The sequence below is a fragment of the Malaclemys terrapin genome, chromosome 2, assembly GCF_027887155.1.
Source record: "Malaclemys terrapin pileata isolate rMalTer1 chromosome 2, rMalTer1.hap1, whole genome shotgun sequence".
Taxonomy (NCBI): Eukaryota; Metazoa; Chordata; order Testudines; family Emydidae; genus Malaclemys; species Malaclemys terrapin.
In genome coordinates, this window is record NC_071506.1 from 222,251,605 (window position 1) to 222,271,187 (window position 19,583).

The 19,583-nt window shown below is 40.7% G+C and overlaps 1 protein-coding gene across 5 annotated transcripts in view; it reads left to right on the plus strand.

Annotated features, from left to right (window-relative positions):
• RFTN1 (raftlin, lipid raft linker 1) overlaps window positions 1–19,583 on the plus strand; it is a 119,191-nt gene that overhangs the window by 91,662 nt on the left and 7,946 nt on the right. For 4 of the 5 annotated variants that reach the window (XM_054018067.1, XM_054018066.1, XM_054018065.1 and 1 more), the window contains exons 7-9: window positions 378–496; window positions 13,515–13,618; window positions 15,092–15,173. In XM_054018067.1, coding sequence (XP_053874042.1) covers window positions 378–496; window positions 13,515–13,618; window positions 15,092–15,173 — 305 coding nt within the window. The remainder of the gene's footprint in view (window positions 1–377; window positions 497–13,514; window positions 13,619–15,091; window positions 15,174–19,583) is intronic. The other variant, XM_054018064.1, reaches the window with a different exon arrangement.

Genomic DNA, 19,583 nt, shown 5'->3' on the forward strand with positions numbered 1-19,583 from the left:
TCATATGGTCTTCATCCATAAGCATGTAAGTATGTGTGTAACTTTAAGCATGTGAGCAGTCCCATTGGTTTGGGGCCTAACGTGGGCATATTTCATTTGGCATGTTCAAACTGAAGTAGTTATGTTGTTGAAAATAAACACATTAACACATAAGTGATCATGAAACTTGCTCTTACAGAATCAAGGGTATTCTTTAAAACGACAAGATGAATTAGTCTCATTCACTTTAGCTGAACTGTAATGTATGGCGGTCTCGCCTGTGTCCTTTTTCATTAACATGCTGGGGGAAAAGATCAGATTTTGATCATTAATAAAGTAAAATGCCTTGCTGTGTGTAAGGTGTCTACTGTGCAGCTTACCGAAACCTCTTGTTTTAGCAGATTCCATGCAGGGCTTGATAGATGGAGTGTTTGTCTTTGAAGATCTTTCTATGGAAGACAGTAAAACTATACAGGGCTATGATGCAATTGTTGTGGAACAATGGACTGTCCTAGAAGTAAGTATATCATTTACTATAATTTGGTTTTCACCCTCACGGTATTGTAATATTTTTCTAAATCACAAGCTGTCAAGATGGTGTAGTAGACTTTCACATACTTCAGAAATACTACATGTGTTACTGAGGTAAAGGAAAGAGGGCTTGAAAACATGATATGGTAAGTGGGATGCGTACATGGCTTGATAAGATATGTTTCCTGTGTTGTACATTGCAGTTCTCAGCTAAACTGTTTGAGGGGCATGAGTGTTGGTGACAGACAGAACTCAAGACCCTTCTGTTCCAAAAATATATGCTTCTGCTACATGAACTATAACGAGAATCTCCATCAGTTGTCATGGCAACATAATCACAAATGCTAGCTCAAGTTCTAACATTACATTCATCACGGGGGTAGTGATACTAAAAAAATCTTAGATAGATATAGATGCCATGAGTACACATAATAACTAGTAATTCGCTTTGTAGTGACGTCTCTGGCCAACACGAAAAGAACTGACAAGGTATGAGTAGAGATGCATCTTTGGCCAGAATGCCGGTCAGCACTAACCAGAGTTGAGTGTTCACAGATTAAAGGAGAGAAATGGGAACAGAGTGCAGAAAAACTAAGCATGCAGCATATCAACTTATTGCTATGAAGTCACCAGAAAGACTCTTTGGATCAGGCCCAAAGGCGTATATCTCCAGTTACAGGCAAAACTAGTTCAACTAAACTGAGCTTCAGAATTCTTTGCATCTAAAATGAAGCATCAAATGGAACAATGCATTTGTATGATTACCCACATTTTTACTTTAATTTGCTTTTTGTGTCTATTTCAGTGCTGCCAGAAAAAAATATTATATTTTTAAAAAGATAATGACTAAACTTCTAGTTTGCTATATAGAGTAAAAGGGTATAAATTCCTGAGAGAGGCTTAAACAAAAAGTATGCATAACAAAAAATGTTGGGCAACCACCAGTTTAAACATGTAAAAATCCAACCAACCAAAAGTTAAGCACTACCGATTTTAGTGGTTATCAAGGGATGACTTGTGGCTTAGTGAAATAAAATGTCCATACTGTAATGTTCAGAGATCTTGTCAAAGAACAATACAGGCATTCTGTTAACCAGCTAGTGGTGGGTCCTCTTGTGTCTAAATGTGTCTGAATAAATAATTTGTGTCTTATGTTCACTCTTAATACAGATAGTTATAATCTTGAAAGTAAGTTAACAGGATTTTTTTTGCACATTTTTAGGGCTCAGTTGTGGCATTAAGACAGAGCCTTGCAAAGAGTGCCTGTGAGCCATTGCATCTCACAGAGGCATCTTATCCTAATTGTGCACTATGCCTCCAGATGTTCTTAGGGAGTGCCCTTGCAGAAATTCTTACAGAAGCTGCAGCATATGCTCCTTTCCAGGGTAAGGAGGGGAAGACAGCCATGGCCTTGCCTACGCCTTTCCAGTTTTCGGGTGACTGCTGCTTGTAACAGTGCTACACAAAAGCAGTCCTCATACTCAGGAGCACGCAATAAAACTGTGGTCAGCCCTTATGTGCTTATATAAGTGTAAGAGTTAGGGAGACAGGTTTTTTCTGACCTCCCCTGTCTTGCTTACCCACATATGGGCTAAGTGCAGTCCAGCCTGTCTGTGCTTTAAGAATGCATTTTAACACCAAGTTATTTCAACATTTACACCGCTACCTCGATATAACACGACCCGATATAACACGAATTCGGATATAACGCGGTAAAGCAGTGCGCCGGCAGGGCGGGGCTGCGCACTCCGGTGGATCAAAGCAAGTTCAATATAACGCGGTTTCACCTATAACGCGGTAAGATTTTTTTGGCTCCTGAGGACAACGTTATATCGAGGTAGAGGTGTATTTTTGAAAGAGCTTGACCTTTTTCCTGATAAATATTCCAGTTGTATAAATTGAATTGTTAAAGAGAGGCTATATAAACAATTAAAACCCTTTGAAAGCTACAGAGCCTTTCTTGCTATAAACAATGCTTTACTTTGGCTTTCATAAATTTTAACTGTTTTGGGTGTTAAGTATCAGGCAACTCAGAGAAAACAATAAATACTCATCTTGTGAATTTCCACAGGAAGCTTTGGAGGTCTTATTGGTTTCTTTCAAGGTACAAGCCTTAAAACTATATATTTTCTTTACTATTGTTGTGGTATAATATTTTAAACATTTATAGCATTTGCTTCAGTTGGATTGTGGCAAGTGTATTCTCTTCTTATTGATTATATCACTCGATAGTTTATCTTGATAGACTTTGGGGTTAGGTTTTCCTCACTGGCTGAGACATGAGAATACTCCCCCCAAACCATCTAAGACTTTTTTGAGAAGTGAAAATTGGAAGTGACTTCTGAAGGAGTGGAAACAATTCCAAAGACTTTTTATAAAAGGCAAGAATGAACACATTTCAGAGGCCAGTGGGCCAACAAGCAGAAATGACTGACCTAAAAGAATGCCACGCATATCCGTATCCAGGGTGTGCTGCTGTTTTACCCCTCACATTTTCCCTTTGTAATCATCTGTCAGACGTAGTGGTTCTTCATAGAACATCTTTGGGATGGACTTTGGAGCCAGTGCTAATTGGACAGTTTCTCCAAGTCTCTTGAGTACAAAAACGTTTTCAGATATATTAATTAATTTTGTTTTGCCTTTTCTAGGGCTAACTAATCCTTTTGAGCAAACACTTCATCAAAAGGCAGAGTAAGATAGGCTCTTTACAGGCAGCATTATTCAGGATATAGAAGGATATCCAGGTATAACTCTAGTACACTAGGCGTTAAAATCAACAGTTCTCATACAGCAGGTAACATGCACATCAGATGGGGTACACACTGGCTGGGCTAAATTAATCCCTGATGCAGTTTCCTTGACTTGGTTGTAAGATAGGTCATTAACTGGGTAGGATGTGGATTTGAATTGGGTGGATCTAGGTATATATAACTCAGGTGCCATGGTTAGATCATCACCTGATGTAACTTGAGAGATCAGGATGACTTGGATGCTTCCTGGCAATCCTGCTCTTTATGTTTGTGCTGATCCTAAGAAACTGTTGCATCCAAACCAATTCAAGAAGATTGAGAACCAATGAATTTATCACAAAGCTAGAAAAGTATCTCAGAGGTTTGTTGGGAAGCCATGTAAGCTGGCTATCCATGGCATCCTTTCCCTTAAGAGACTTAGCCCAGTATTAGTATTCCTATCATTCTTACTGTTTTCCTTAGAGTCCGCAACTGAGATTGGGGCCCCGCTATGCTAGGTTCAAACGCATTAAGAGACAGTCCCAGCCCTGAAAAGCTTATAGTTTACATCAGTGGTGGGCAACCTGCAGCCCACGGGCCGCACGTGGCCCATCAGGGTAATCCGCTGGTGGGCTGTAAGACAGTTTGTTTATATTGACCGTTTGCAGGCACGGCCGCCCGCAGCTCCCAGTGGCCGCGGTTCATCATTCCCGGCCAATGGGAGCTCCGGAAAGTGGTGGCCAGCATGTCCCTGCGGCCCGCGCTGCTTCCTGCAGCTCCCATTAGCTGGGAACAGTGAACTGCAGCAATTGGGAGCTGCAGGTGGCTGTGCCTGGAGACGGTCAATGTAAACAAACTGTCTCACGGCCACCCGCGGATTACCCTGCAAGGCCGCAGGTTGCCCGCTACTGGTCTAAATAGACAAGGTAGACAGTGGAAGGTGGAACAGAAGCAGAGAGGGGAAGTGAGCAAGTCAGTGGAAGAGATGGTATTGGAATTGGAAATGGCTGGAAAACTCAGAATTCAGAAACATTTTGAGGTTTTGACCTTTGTTTTCATTTCCCATCAGAACAAACTTTTATGAGAATGAGAGACACACCAACACCTAGCATGGTGATTAGGGTGCTCATCCTGGAATATGGGGTATCCAGGTTCAAGTTTCTGCTCTGCCTGCTTCATAGCATAGATATCCACATCCCAGACAAGTGCCCTAATCTCTCGGGCTTTTAGAGTTAGTCTCCCGCTCTCTTCTCCATCTTTCTTGGTGGCACTTTTCCACTTATATAAATAGTTAAATATTCACTGGGTCAGCAAGATTGACTCTGTAGCCTGATGATTAGGGCACTCCCCTGGTATGTGGAAGGATCCCAGTTCAAGTCTGTTTAATTCAGAGCAGGGAATTAAATCTGCCTCTCCTATGTCTCAGATGAGTGCCCTGACCAGTTGGCTGTTCTGGAATGGGTCTCTCTCTGTGATTTCTACCAGAAGGTCCATCCTGGACCTGAGAAAGCTTTGTCAAAGCCAATATGTTTCAATGAATAAACATTTTCTGACCAAAAAAAAAAATATTTACTGAAAATTTCACAACTATTTCTAGTTAGAACCCAGGCTGCCTGACTCCTACACCAGTGTTCTGTCCAGTAGACCAAACTGTCTCCCAGCCAGATGTTCTTAGAATTCACCTTTGTTCACAGACAAATGCAGGGGCATCAAGCGGCAGAGAGGAAGATTAGATCACAGCTGGAGAGAGAGGGACTTTAGGTTCAAGGATGACAGAACTCATTGAGACACAATGGAGTTATCTGGAACCTTAATAAGCACTTTGCTTCTACTACAGATACACCAGAGAATCATCAGCAGAGTTTTCCAGAGGGGTGAAGTGTCTGGTTAATCCAGACTTTCTCATGCTTACGCAAACTCATGGTTGGTGCATTATAGGTTATGTTCATCTTTTCTAAAATTCCATCCTGTTAGAACATGTCTGTCTTGCTCCAGGCAGATGGAAGAAACATCCATGGACAGACAGAAATTCATGGATAAATTGACTCCCATTTTGGGCTTATATCAGACCTGCTTATCTTGACGCTTCAGAATTTTGGGGATGGAATCAGAATTACATGTACATTTCAGAGTAATTTCTGGAGAGCTTATCCAACTTCCCTTGTTTGTGTGCTCCTTCTGGGGATGTGAACTGGCTTATCAAATATGTTATTTCTTTAACTGTGCTCCAATTTAAAAAAATCCATCCGCAACTATGAAAGAAAAGATGCCATATATCTTTCAGTACCATCAATAATAAAGTAATAAATAAAAAGATAATAATACCCCGCTTTTATACAGTGCTTTGCATCAGCAGATCTCAAAGCGCTTTACAAAGATCAGTGAATCTACTGAGACTAAATAAAAGGTAAACTTTTCCAATCATCATAAAGGCAAATGAGGGGGAATTGGCATGCCTCTCTACAGAGAAAATATTGCCAGTTTAATTGCTATTAAACAACAGTAATGCTTTCAAGTCTAATAGTGAGAACAAGCTGAACACTTGGTATGTGTATAAAATGTCAGTTTGCAAGAGGATGTAAAGCTTGCAGCTGTCACAGTATGCGGTCCGCCAAGCAACCGACAGGATGTAATAGTTCTGAGTTATTTAACTGTTTCCACTCAGACAGAACAGAACTCTGGTATCTGTGCAAATGACCAGAGAACTCTTAATGACTAAATGTTTCCCTCGACCCTATTGCTTTAACCCTAAAAATGTCAGGCCACATTATTTTCACTACAGTCTGTGAGCTCTAGCATTAAAACTTCTTTCATGGTTTTAATTCTGCTTGTGCAGGCAAATTTGGGTAGGCAGCTCTGATTAATCAAAGACTGTCTGGTTTCCCTTCTCCCCAACTCTAATGTGTCACCTTTTCTTTCCTGTACCCAAGAAACAGAACATGTTGACAAATTAACCAGTACTTCATTCAAATGAAGTGCTATAAACAATTATTTCAAATATTTGCATTTTTTCTCACTAGTGAGTAACATTCATTCCGAAAATATTTTCCTTGACTAAAGGATATTTCCCCACTGTGCATCTTTAGCTTTCGCTTCAATATTTTTTTTTCTTCTATGTCTGCAGCGTGTTGACCCCAGTTAAACTACAAGCTCCTAGATATATGGTGATGTTGCAGTGTCTGGTAGAATGGAAGTAATGTGATATAGTATCCGCCATGGGTGTGGTAAATGTTCATAATGTGATACCTACTCAAATAGACAAAACAAAGTTATTTCTTTCAGCTGCCTGGGTGACAAGTTTCCTTAATTCAGTGCTCTTTCTGGAAATTTCTCTGGACATCTGGCCTTAATTTGGTTTTAAATCTGATCTACCTCAGATTCCAGTGAGTTTCGTGGGCTTGATCTCCTCACTGTGTTACACTTGTCGGTCTATGGTCACGAGATAGACCCATGACTAGAATAGCAGGAAGGTTGAAGGTGATGAGTACTAAATTCAGTCCTATAAAAGTCCTGTACCACATAAAAGTAATCGCTCAGTGGGGAAAATATTGGCGGTTTGTCCTTGTTTTGCTCCTTTATTATGTATATACAGCTAAAAAGCTTGGGGAAGGGGATTGGGTTTTTTTTATGGGGTTTTTTTTTTTGTAATGTTTGTTTCTTATCTTAAAAATATAACAAAAATGCCAAGTCTGATCTTCCCTTGGTTTTGCTGGAGGTCTTAGTTGGGGAATGTAGAAATGTGGATTCAGACCTTTTTCAGCCCTTGACTGTAGGAACAGGAATGTTAAAGTTCTAACAAAGACAGTATTTCTTCTGTCTACTGATAGGGGGCTTGAGTTAAATAGGTGTTGCCAAAAGCAGACAAAATACAGAATTTTAGACAGTCTTAATAATGATCACTTTCCCTCTCACTCATGTTTTGTTTTGGTATTTGTGATCTTGTCATAAACCTGTTAGTTCTCCACTCATCCATAGAGTCTTCAAGGAAAAATAGGGAAGGGCAGACGCAGACCTGAATTTCCAGTCTGGAAACAAGCAGGAAAAAAACTCTTCTAGCCCTTCTTTATATTTCATAAAGAACCAAAAAGAGACAAATTCATTTCCATTCCCTCAGCAGGTCACCTTTAAGCCATGCAGTGGAGATGGGAGTGAAGCAGCTGCACAGGGAATTGGATGCTGTGCATCCCCCTCCTCCAGACTAACTCTGAATAGGCCAGTATGTTGGAGGGATCTTGAGGCAGGCCAGGGGATCCATGACTACATATCCAGTGGCCCCAACCCTGCATAGAGGAGGGCAATGGCTGCTCTTCCATCGACTGGAATAGTGATGGGTCTGCTCTTTAGCTCTGTGGACTGCCTAAAGACAGGGGTGGTGGTAAATTTCATACTCGTGGAGTTGTCATTACAAAGGCTGATTATTTGGGCTTTGTCCAGGCAGGGGGGATGAATTTCACCCTGAGTGACTTGCAGTGGGAAGCTGAATGGTCAACACTGAACAGTGTGTGCTATGAAGTGTGCCTGGCTATCATCAGAGATACCAGTTCCTGAACAATAAATGAGCTAATTTTTTTCCAAAAATTGTTGACTGACCGATAGTAGAACTAGTACCAAAGTGAAGCTATGTAAGAGTCTAGTAAAGCCTAATTAAACAGGTGTCACAAGAATGTAGCTACTGAAATACACCAGATGCATTCTATGGTCTAGATGAATTGGTTTTAAAAAAATATACTGATAAAAAGTTGTTGGATTATATTTCTCATGCCCGATGTCTAAGAATGTGAAAGTTTCCCACAGTACTGGCTGTGAGAATTGCCACTGAAATGTTAGTTTAAAACATTTACTAAGACACTTTCTAGTGACGAGTGAACTGTATTGGTGTGTTAGCCGCATAGAGCCGTATTTACAGCTGAGCCTCTACTCATCCTCCACTGTGCAAATTGCATCTCTACATAAACGTGCCTGTGCTTTGCAGGTGCAAACACCAAGTGTGAGCACTTGAACAATCCTAATACGTGTGCATGTGTCAGGGTTAGAATCTACATCCACAAAACCCGCTAGGAGAGGAGATTTACCGTTGACATGCACACAGGTGTTAAGACTGTTCAGCAGCACACACAGTTTTGGACTTGTGACATTTGGGTGCATTTATGAGCGTGCAATTTGGCCCATGCACAGTGGAGCTGGGGGATGAGTATGTACCTGATACAGCAGAATTTTGCTCATCTTCATTTAACTAATCTGCAAATTCAATAATTCTTACAAAACAACTGGTAGTCTCTCACCCCTGTTCTCAGTTAAATTGTCATAGCAATGTGCTGTAGTGATTGTACTAAGGCATTGTTACTTTCTCAAAATATACACAGTGCACACGTACCATGAACTATCTGAACTACACCTGTCCAGAATAATGTGCAAGGCCTCCCTGCCATTTTGTTGTAGTTACTCACTGATGTCTGAATACTGCAAACTGATCTGCATGGGTAGCTATCACTCACACCAACTGGAAGTGTATATGGATGCAGGGGTTTGCCCAAGCTGATGAGGTTGCAGGACGTGTGTCTAATTTAGAAAGCCGGTAATCCACAGTGGACTTCCCAGTCAGTGCAAATTAGCAATGTTCTGTTATGCTATGTACTGAAATGTAGGAAGATCCCAATCTGAGAGCAGGATAGTTCAACTTTTATTGCTGTACCATACGCAAACACACAACTTCTCTTTTGCTAACAATAAATATCTTTTTAAAATAGATATGATTAACCCAAATAACTTTATGGGAAGAGTGCAAAAATAGAACAGAAATATCATTAACAACTCCATATTAGGGATTCTTTCACTTCATAATGCACAGAGGACATAAAACATTCCTTCCCCAGCCTATTCTCAGCGAGCCAGACACATTTTTATTCCTCTCTCTTTTTCTGAGGTGCAAATCCTGCTCTCCCCACTTTCCCTTCCCATGGGGCTATAGAGAGTCATAATTACAGTGTGACTGGGGGCAGGTTGCCCGAATCTGACACAGGGGTGTGCATTCCCTATATGGTTATGAGGCTTCTAGGTGCTACGGCAATACAAATAATAGATAAAAATAATTGACAACCCATTTCCCCACACAGAGAAGCAGGGGACAGTTACAACTTGTCTGTGTTTCTGTTCCCCATCCTGATTGCCAGGATTCCTCCTCCACCTCCAAACCCTATCATTCCTTTCAGTGCACAGCTCATCCGGATTTGCCTTAAGTGCTTTATTAAGACTTATTTAATGGGATGCTCCATCTTTTATTCCTTAAGCTTGGTCTGTTTTGTCTCCACATTGCAAGAAAATATACATTAGGCAGTGACCAAGGTTGGCTCACTTGTAACGAAACTACATTTACTTAACTAAAAAAAAAATCATTTTGACTGAATTTTTTTCAGTCGGACAAGAACTTAGCAGTCTTTTTTTTTTTTAATGTTGCTCGGTGACTAAAACTGCAACTGTAGAAGAAAATGAATGTTGTTAATACAGCATGTGGTATGGTTTGCCCTAGATATTATCTTTACCTTTTTTAAAATCAAGTTTTAGGAATTTCTAGTTTTCTAATGAGCTGAGACTATGGGGGGGAAGAAATGTTGAAACCAAACAGCAAAACTATACATAAAAATGAAATCTTATTATGTGCTGCAAATCAGGGGAAAAACACAGCTCAATGCGTTCTGGTTTTTTGACACTCAAGGTGTGATCAGAGATTACTTACCAACCACAGGAGAGTGGGAAGTGAGTTAATTACAATTTTGCTCCCTTTCACAGAATGAAATGTCTCCCAGTTTGATACAGGGTATTATTTGTGCACCTTCTTTTTCATTAGAGTTCTGTCATGTACTTTCTACTGCTTCTATCTAACAAACCTGAGCTTCAAAAACATCCTGATTACAGTAGTTTAATCTCATGCTCTTCTGTATTTGAACTTAATATAGTTACGTTTAATACAAGAATATAAATTACATTTACTATAAGATTATTTTTGGTGCATGGCAAGATTGTGCTAAAATTTACTGTGCATTTAGATGCTTTTTGTTTTGGAAAGAACCATAACGGTGACACTTTGGCATGGTTCCACACTCAGGCTTATTATCAAGATGTGTATTCCCATGTGTCTTAGTCAGCTATGGTTCCTGGTGGAACATAAATTCCAGTTGTGATACAATTACACATCGTGGCCTCTTCTTGCCCTTCCATGTTAGTGCCTCTGTGGCTCTTGGTTTTGAAGCTGCTAGTGCTTATATTTGCCAGTGAGGAGTTTGAACTTGAAAAAAAAATTACTTAAGGTGAAAAAAGGCTGCTGTCCTCTCCCCTACCTACCACCACTGAACAGAGCTAGTTGAGATGGGGCAGGAGGTGTGTGCCTGCAGATCACTGGCATGGTGACCTGGAAAGAGGTACTTTGGCTGATTCCACGGAGGCATTGGGTGACTTCCATCAGAGCTGTTAAGGAGGACCAGGGAAGTGATTCTAGGGCCAGGTATGCACCTCTGCAGGGTGTGGACATGCTTTCTCATGGGTGCTAAAAACCCAGTTGACTGGTATTAGGAAAAAAGGGTGGATAGAAAGGCACCATGAGACTAACACGGAAAACAGAAACCACCTTTAGAACAATTTCTATCCACCCTTTTTTCCTAATCCTTCCCCTTCAATTTTCTTATACACTTCAACCTTCTGAACTAATAAATGCTTTCATTTTGTTGAACCCTAACCTGTTCTTTTCTCTCTCTAAGCGTCTGTTGAGAAATATAACATCATCTGCTACAGGTGATGCATAAGTCTGACAAGTCAGATAGGTCAAAATCCCATAGGGTTTCATTGTTTTGCCGCTGCAGGAGCCTGCTGAGAAAACTGGCTGTGGCAGGAGACAGCACATCGCTGAAATGGTTCGGCTCCTACAGCAGCCAAATGTGATTTGTGTTGTCGTGGTGCTCTTCCTGGTTGCCATAACAACTCTCGGATTTTGACATGTTTGTCACATTTCTCGATGAAACAGGAAGGCTCTCTTTGATAATCTTAGCCCTCAGGTGCTGAATCTGAAGTCTGAATCCTTCCTGCACCATCAGTCATCGCTTAGGGCACAAACAAGGCTCAGCCATCCCTGTCTGTCCTGAGCCACTCTTTGCATGTCCTTTGTTGTTAAGTCCCAAAAGTTTTCCTGCTCATGGTACTGTGCGATAGAGGGATTTTTTTCAATCAGCTCCTTTTACATGTTCCTGCAGCTGTACAGTAGTGTGCCCGCCACAGCAAACATTCTGGTTTCATTCTTTATACATGTCCTGGGTATTACCATCTTCTTTTCTGGATAACTCTGGAGATAAGGAGTTGTTGAGCTCTCTGACAAATCTCAGATTTTGTTATAAATTCATTCCAAAATACCTAGTATTTTCCTGAGGCATTTGCTTTCAAAGGCATTTGGACATCTGTCTGTACCTTTAATAGATTTTCCTCAGGCACTGGGCCATTTTAAAAACTGGAAAGAGGAAAAAGTCAGTTTGGAAGCTGGAGGGAGGGAGGACAAAGATGGTGGGATTGGTGGAGTCTCTGATTTGTGTGGCTCTGAGGCTCCATAAACATGGCACTTCTGCCATCATGGTAGGCTTGAAGAAGTTCTGATAAGCTTTTGAGTCATTTCCTCAGAAGCTTAAGTTAGAATTTATCTTTTCTCTTAAAGGCCATCTTCTTCCTTTCATGTACCTTCATGCTGTCTTATATAAGGTGATGCTGCCAGCCCTTGCAAATATGTCTGACCTCTGTAAGTAGGTGTATCATCGTGAGCATCTGACAGCTTCTGTGAAGAAACCCAAAGCAAGGTTAATCCAATGTGTGCTCATGTGCAGATTTTCAAATCATGGCTTTCCTTTAAATGGGTACAATTTTGCTCCTTCAGTTAGTTTCATATACAGTTTAGGTCATGTAAGTGATTAATTACCCAACTATACCTGCCTTTCAGTTATATAGATATTTAAGTGACCTAAATCGCATGCACAAAAAGGAAAGCCCAATTAAAACTGAAAATCAGGGCCTCTGTTTAAAATACTACAGCAGGATATGAATTAGGTCTGTTCAAATGATTGTTATTACAGTATGTATAGATTTTGATTTGAACTCGTGTAGTGAAGTAGAACCTTACTGATTGACATTGATGACTGGGAACACTGTGGTGCTTTACCCTGTTTTGAGAATTAACAAGAAAATGAACACACACACACACACACACACACTCACTCACATACTCTCTCTCTCAGCATCACAGAATGTATTTGTGCATTTATTTTGGCAAGCATAATTTGTACTGTCATGTAGTGTAATAGTATTTGTAGTGACAAGTGTATTAGCAATTTATGATAATACTTCAGTAAGATTTGTAACACTGAAGAGTAAATGTGCAATAGATTATTTTGTATATTAGTGCTTCCTGTAGCAATCTTTACTTAGACTATCTGTTCCTTTTGAGAGAATTATTGGGTTTATAGATTAGCAGAGGGAGAATTAGCAAGGGTCTACTGTACAGCATCTCTGAGTGAAGCTAGACTTTTACAGTGAAAGGTAACGTTTTGGTCTCGCCCACATATTTCCTGATTCAGAATAAAAAATAGGCAATGTTTATTTGCCTGTGGTGACAAAAGGAATAAAACAAATTGTACTTATATTTTCTTTCTGCTGCTGGATGCAAATAACATGGGTTCATTAGCACCATAATGTCATTTAACTCCCCATGAAATGCTTTGAAATCGGAGGGCCAAATTTAGCTCTCAGCTCTGCTGGTGTAAAGCAGAAGTTAACTTGCTTGTCTTCAGGAGAGTTGCTCAGGATTTACACCAGCATAGTCAAGAGCAGAATCTGGACCACACAGTGTAATGCGTTTTTGTGCCACATGAATTCCTTTTTGTTTGCAAGGATGTAATTCTTCTTTTTTTCAAAGAAGATTGCAAGAGGCCACTTGTCCAAGGGAGCTCTGATAAAACAAAATGAATTAGCCCCGTTTTTCTGATTCATCAGCTGTCACATGGATGGTTTAGAGCCCAAAAAGAAATTGCATATTTGCACTGTTTAAGCAAATATATTTAACTCTTCAGCAAGAACTGGAGAATGATCCTACGTGTCTTGCGTTTTCAAATATTCTCCTTCTTGCTTTTCTTAACTTGCAAAAATGATCTAACTTTGTAAAGAAACAACAACACAAAATACCGTTTTTAAAAAAGCCAATTGTCACACATCAAGCGATAATCCTAACAGTTGATTTTTCTTCCCCAGGGAATTGAAGTGCAGACAGATTATATTCCACTGTTGAACTCTCTTGCGGTGTACGGTTGGCAGCTGACTTGTGTGCTTCCTACTCCAATTGTAAAGACAAACAGGTACTGTGTGGGCACTGCATTTTGGTTAAGGAAGCCTCTGTATCAACATGATAGTTTGTGCTAACAACTCCCCGTTCTCCTCACATAGAGTTCCCTGCACATGTGCACTAAACTGTCCAGGAAAGCCACATTGCAGCTGCCACTGGGCCAGTCTGAGCATTTCTGTCCCCACCTCAGCCCTGCCACAAATCTTGCTGGGCAGGAAGGGGGTGGCGGTGCTGCCAGACTTGTATATGGTGTGCCGGGTTGCAGGTGTAAGTTCTTAGCTCCATTTAAAAAATAAACTAACTAACTGTGGTGCTGTTTGTAGAGTGGTGTGGCCCAGCGGTAGAAGCACATGTTGTCTTTCATCAGTAGCTATCAGAACAGTGTGTGGTGTTATACATCATTTGCTACAGTAGCTCAGCGAAAGCGGGTGAAATAATACTGATAGTACTGTAGGAGCCTTCAATTGGAATTTCCTTTGTTGGTGGGTTTGGGTCATTTTTATATCTACTTTTGCATCATAAGCATCATTATATTAATAGAAATGTAAATAGTTTTAAAACATTCTTAATGGAGACTGGCTAAAAATACAGGCATGTGACAACAGTCGGTCTTTACTACTGCACATTCCGGAACTGCTATTCAAATAGGGTTCTTCATCAGTCATGAATAAAAAAAATAGATCAATATGCCAATTTGTTCTTTATTAAAGCACCAATATTGTGCCCAGTGGTGTATGAGACACAGATGAAGACAATTCCTGTCCTTGAATTCTTACAGTCTATAAAGACCAAACATGCTGGGAAAACCAGTGGAAGGAGTTATTCTAATCTAATGTGTTTCATACACTTTTGAATAGATCAGTGGATGAAAAAACACAAATAAGGATTTTTAATCCCCTTTTGCAACATTGTGCTGTGTCCTCCCTTCTTTCCACTCCTTTCTGTGAACCATTTTATAATTACCTCCATAAAATGCTTCAGATTGGTCGTTAGTGCTGATTAACGCACAGCCTGAATGATGGAGGCATTTGGCTTTGCCTTGTGCTTCACTACACATCTGAGCTGTGCATTAATCAGTGCTATCACTATTGCAGAATCTGTCAGCTCTTATTGCTTGGCTAGTAAAACACGCTGCAATGCGTAATTGACATTGTAGTGCACATAAAGATTATAGTGCATGTCACATAGACTTATTTTTTTTCAAAAACTTTATTCTGTGTTGATTCTCGAATTCTAAAACATTTGGCAGAAAAAACATCAGCGATTGAACTGGGATTTTAGGTGCATCAAATTAGACATGAGCCTAAATTAGGCTGATGCTTCCCAACAAATACCATTCTATCCATACGCAATTGAGAGAGACAGATGTTTCGGTCATTTCTGGTGGTTCTCTTTTGCCCAGTTTAAGCAAATGACTGAGGTATTTCTTGGATTTTGAATCCTACTTTGTATGAGCTTGACTCATTTTCAGGATTATGTTTTACAGGGAGGGGAATTTAGCCACTAAGCAGATTGTCTTTCTTCAGAGACCCTCTCTACCCCAGAAAGCAAAGAAGAAAGAATCTAAGGTAAATGACCTTGAATTCCTGTGTACGTTTATCGTGGCGGTACTCTAATACTCTAATAGATTTTCCACAACAGTTTCAACATTTCTAATGGCTTAGAAGGTTTGCTGAATATTATCAGAACACTTTAGAACTCTGATGTGAACTATTAAACCAAAGAAATAACAAAATACTCAAAGGACATGAAAGGTGCTGTCCTTCACTCTTCCTTCCATTGGAGGGAGCTAGAGACTATGTGGTCTACTAAAAACAATAAACACAGTGAGGAATTGGAGTGGGATTTAGGAGATGTAGGCTCAATTCCTGGCTGTGCCACAAATTTCCTATGTGATCTTGGGCAAGTCACTTTACCTCTCTCTCTGCCCCTGTTCATGATTTGTACGATGGGGACCGTAATATTTCCTTTCTCCCACCTTTTGTCTGCCTTATCCATATAGATTGTAAACTTTTGGGGGCAGAGGACTGTCTCTTGCTATATTTTTGGACAGAGTCTGGTAGAGTGGGGCCTTAATCTCAGTTGGAGCTTCTAGGTGCTTCTGTAATATAAATAAATACTAACATATGAGATTGGGAGAATTTCACTAACCTATAAAACAGGGGTAGGCAACCTACGGCCCGCATGCCAAAGGCGGCACGTGAGCTGATTTTCAGTGGCACTCACACTGCCTGGGTCCTGGCCACCGGTCCGGGGGCTCTGCATTTTAATTTAATTTGAAATGAAGCTTCTTAAACATTTTAAAAACTTTATTTACTTTACATACAACAATAGTTTAGTTATATATTATAGACTTCTAGAAAGAGACCTTCTAAAAACGTTAAAATGTATTACTGGCACGCGAAACCTTAAATCAGAGTGAATAAATGAAGACTCGGCACATCACTTCTGAAAGGTTGCCGACCCCCTGCTATAAAAAGTAACCAAACCAAGCTAGAGTTAATGGAGCATGCAGCTGACAGGGATCAGTGCATCTTCATTTTATTCCCACTTCCCTGAAGTGTTTCAGTTCCCTTTATTAAATGAGCAGCAGGCAGAAAGCCTGGCCCAAACATGTCATACTTTAAAGGGTAGGAGAAAATACAGAGATTTGTACAAGGCAAAAAATGGCAGATTGCCGACCAGCAGGTCTTGTTCACATGTGTTTCACCTTTCCCAGCCTGCGTGCAAGGGAGCCAAACAAGTGAAGTATGAAGATGAAATACAACCCATCTAGTGAAAGCAAGCCATCAGAGGATGAAGAAGCTACTAGTGTTGCCTTCATTTTATTCCTGCTCTGTGTACTGCAGCTACACTAACATTAGTTACCAATGCAATGGGATGACACCTTGGGACCATTCAGAAGTTCAGCTAGTGTCGAATGTTGAGCCTGCTTATTAAGTGGAGTTGGACATTAGGAGTAGAGCTGGCCAAAACACGGGATTTCCAGTTCACAGGAAATTTTGCAGTTTTAACATTTGGTTTCATTCCGAATGGGAAGTAATTCAGTTTGTTTTTTTATTTCCTATGAACCAGAAATCCCCCCAAAATTTGTTTCAGAATTACTGACATATGGAGTTTCCAAAGTGAAATCTGCTCTCCAGTCCCAGACAGCTACTGAGTAAAATTGACAGTCTTGTCAGTTTCATCACTGTTACTAGTATCATCAAAACTGATAAGACTATCAGTTTCACTGTCCTACTGCCGGGGCTCTCAGAGTCTACAGTTCTGGGGTAGCCCCACCATGTGGACTGCTTTTAACCAGGATGATTTGTTGCCCAGGATAACCTTTTTCATGGCTGTTGGGCATCCAGTAGGATGTTCTTGATCAATTACCATTTTTTTTTAACACTTCCCATTTTAAATTTATATTCCCAGTCAGTTATATTGACAATTAATTGCCTTATTCTTTGGAAAGTTGGCCCTCTTAAAGTTCCAAATAAACATATTACTAGTTGGTGCCATATTCTGTTTGCACAAAGTAAATATAATCAGATCATGATCACTAGTATCTAGGCAACCACTGATTTTTAGGCCTGCTATTAAATCATCTTTGGCCATCAGAATGACATGCAGTATTGAGTTCCCTCACCCCATCATATTGGTTTCAGGACTTTCTGTATTAAGAAATCATCAGCTATTAATGTTTAGAAACTTTAAGGAAATTTTGTTACTGGTTACATGAGATGTCCAGCAAATGTCCCCCAGGCTGAAGTCACCCATGATAACACATTTTTTCCTTCTACCCTTTATGGGCAGATGCCTAAGGAGCAGTTCATCCTGCTCACTAGTGGAATTTGGTGACAGGTAACACATGCCCACCAGTAGCCCATCTTTGGTTTTATTAGTTAGAACTTTAATTTATAAGCTTTCAAGGTCCTGTGATTCTGAATCCTCTATGACTCAGTGTAACACTTCCCAAGGGTACCCATGGTTGGGAGGCACCTCGCTACCACCTGTCCTTAGCATGAAGAAGCCTTATCTGTGTCTGTCATGTGTCAACTCCCTGACTCCACCAGCCCTGGGCAACACAAGCACTCCTCTGTCAGCCGAGGCAGGCATCGCTGGCCCTCTGCAGGTCAGTGATGGGCACACTCCAACCGCTGAGCCCTCCAAGCGTCCCCCAGGAGTGTCTAGCCCTTGTCTATCCATTGGACACTCACAGAGTTCACAGATTTGCTGCTCCCAAAGAAGCAGAGCACTCCAGCTTACCAGTTTCACCTCAGATCACAGTTCCATTTAACGCGCAGCACTTAGATATATTTATAGGGAAAACAAGCAAAAGTTTATTTAACAAAGAGAAGAGATTCAAATGACGGCAAGTAGGAATATTGGAAACAAATAGTTACATATAAAATAATTTCATAACTTGCATTCTAGAACATAGATTTATTTAACAAGTTACTTTCCTGTCTTATATAGCAAAGCCCATCCCAAAGTCCTCCCAGCATTTTACAGCCAGGCTCAGTTGTGATCTTCTGTTTGTGAGACAAGTCACACTGCCAGCTTGTCTCCTTAATGAAGGGTGCAGGGGGGGTACCTGCGCCCCCCCACATATACTCCAACAATTCCTTCTCTTTACTCATAAACAGGATCCCCCTCCTGCTGTTTTATTTCTTCTTGTAAATTTCCTCTCTTGAAGATTTCACAATCCCTTGATTAGCATGTTGGCTCCAGATGCAAATAGCTCTATATTGTGCCATGGACAATACACAATGCCCAGACAGGGAGATAAGCATTTATTACATCCTGTCTGGAAGGAACCAGTCTGAGTCACATCATCTCCTGGTTACCTGCCTTAAGGCCTAGGTTTTGAGAACATAACTCCTATTAAAGATACATAGCTTCTTAAATATTAACTGTACATGCATTTCAAAATGATTATGATGATCAGTGGACTATTGGCTCTCAGTAGAGACCTCACCTACCACCCTTTGGTGAATTATTATGTGCATACCTGATGCAGGGGATCCATGTAAAACTCTGTGCATCTCCTGTGCCCTATGCCAATTGGCATCAAGAGGTCCTTGGGTAACACTCCAGTCTCCTGTGTCTTCGATGTAAAGTGCTACCCCCTCCTCTTTTTCCCTCTATTTCTATGGAATAAGTTGTAACCATCAGTTTTAATGTTCCAATCACATGAACCATCCCACAAGTTCTAGTAATACCAACCACATCATATTTCTTCTCATATATGAGCATCTCCAACTCCTCTAGTTTATAACTTAGGCTCCTAGCATCAGAATATAGATGATTAAAAATGTGTCCCTTACATGACCCTTTGTACTTGGATTTGTCATATGCATGACACCATGTGACTGGTTTACATATTTGGGTGTTGGCACCATGATTGCTCCATTAACACCCTCTGCCTTTCATGGTTAGTTTAAAGCCCTCCCAGATACCCTTGCTGGGCTATCACCCAGGAGATCGGTACCATTTCTACTGTGATAGGTGCCCCAATATTCCACAAAACCTTCTCCCTTACACCACTTACTTAACCAACTGTTCACCTCTGATATCTTTGTTCTCTCACTTGAGGCATAGGAAGGATTCCCAGAAGATAGTCTGGATATTCCTCTCCTTCAGTTCCCTTCCGAGATCTCTGAAGTCTTCTAGGATCTCTGGAATAGTGCCAGAGGTAGTGTCATTGGTGCCAATGTGGATCACCACCTAAAGAATCTCTCCTGTCAGCTTCAGAATTTTGTTTATTCCTGTGGTGATGCCCTTTGTCTTTGCTCCTGGAAGGCAACAATAAACTGTCTTGCCGTCCTTCTAGCCCTTGCAGAATGTCCGTTCCATTCTCTTTAGCATGTAATCCCCATTGAGGATTGTCTTCCTCTCTGGCCAGTTGTGGATATGCTCTCTTGAACTTGTCTAAGTCCATCTAGTTTGAGCTGGGCAGCAGTTCTCAGATCTTTTCTCTGCTGTCTGTAGGT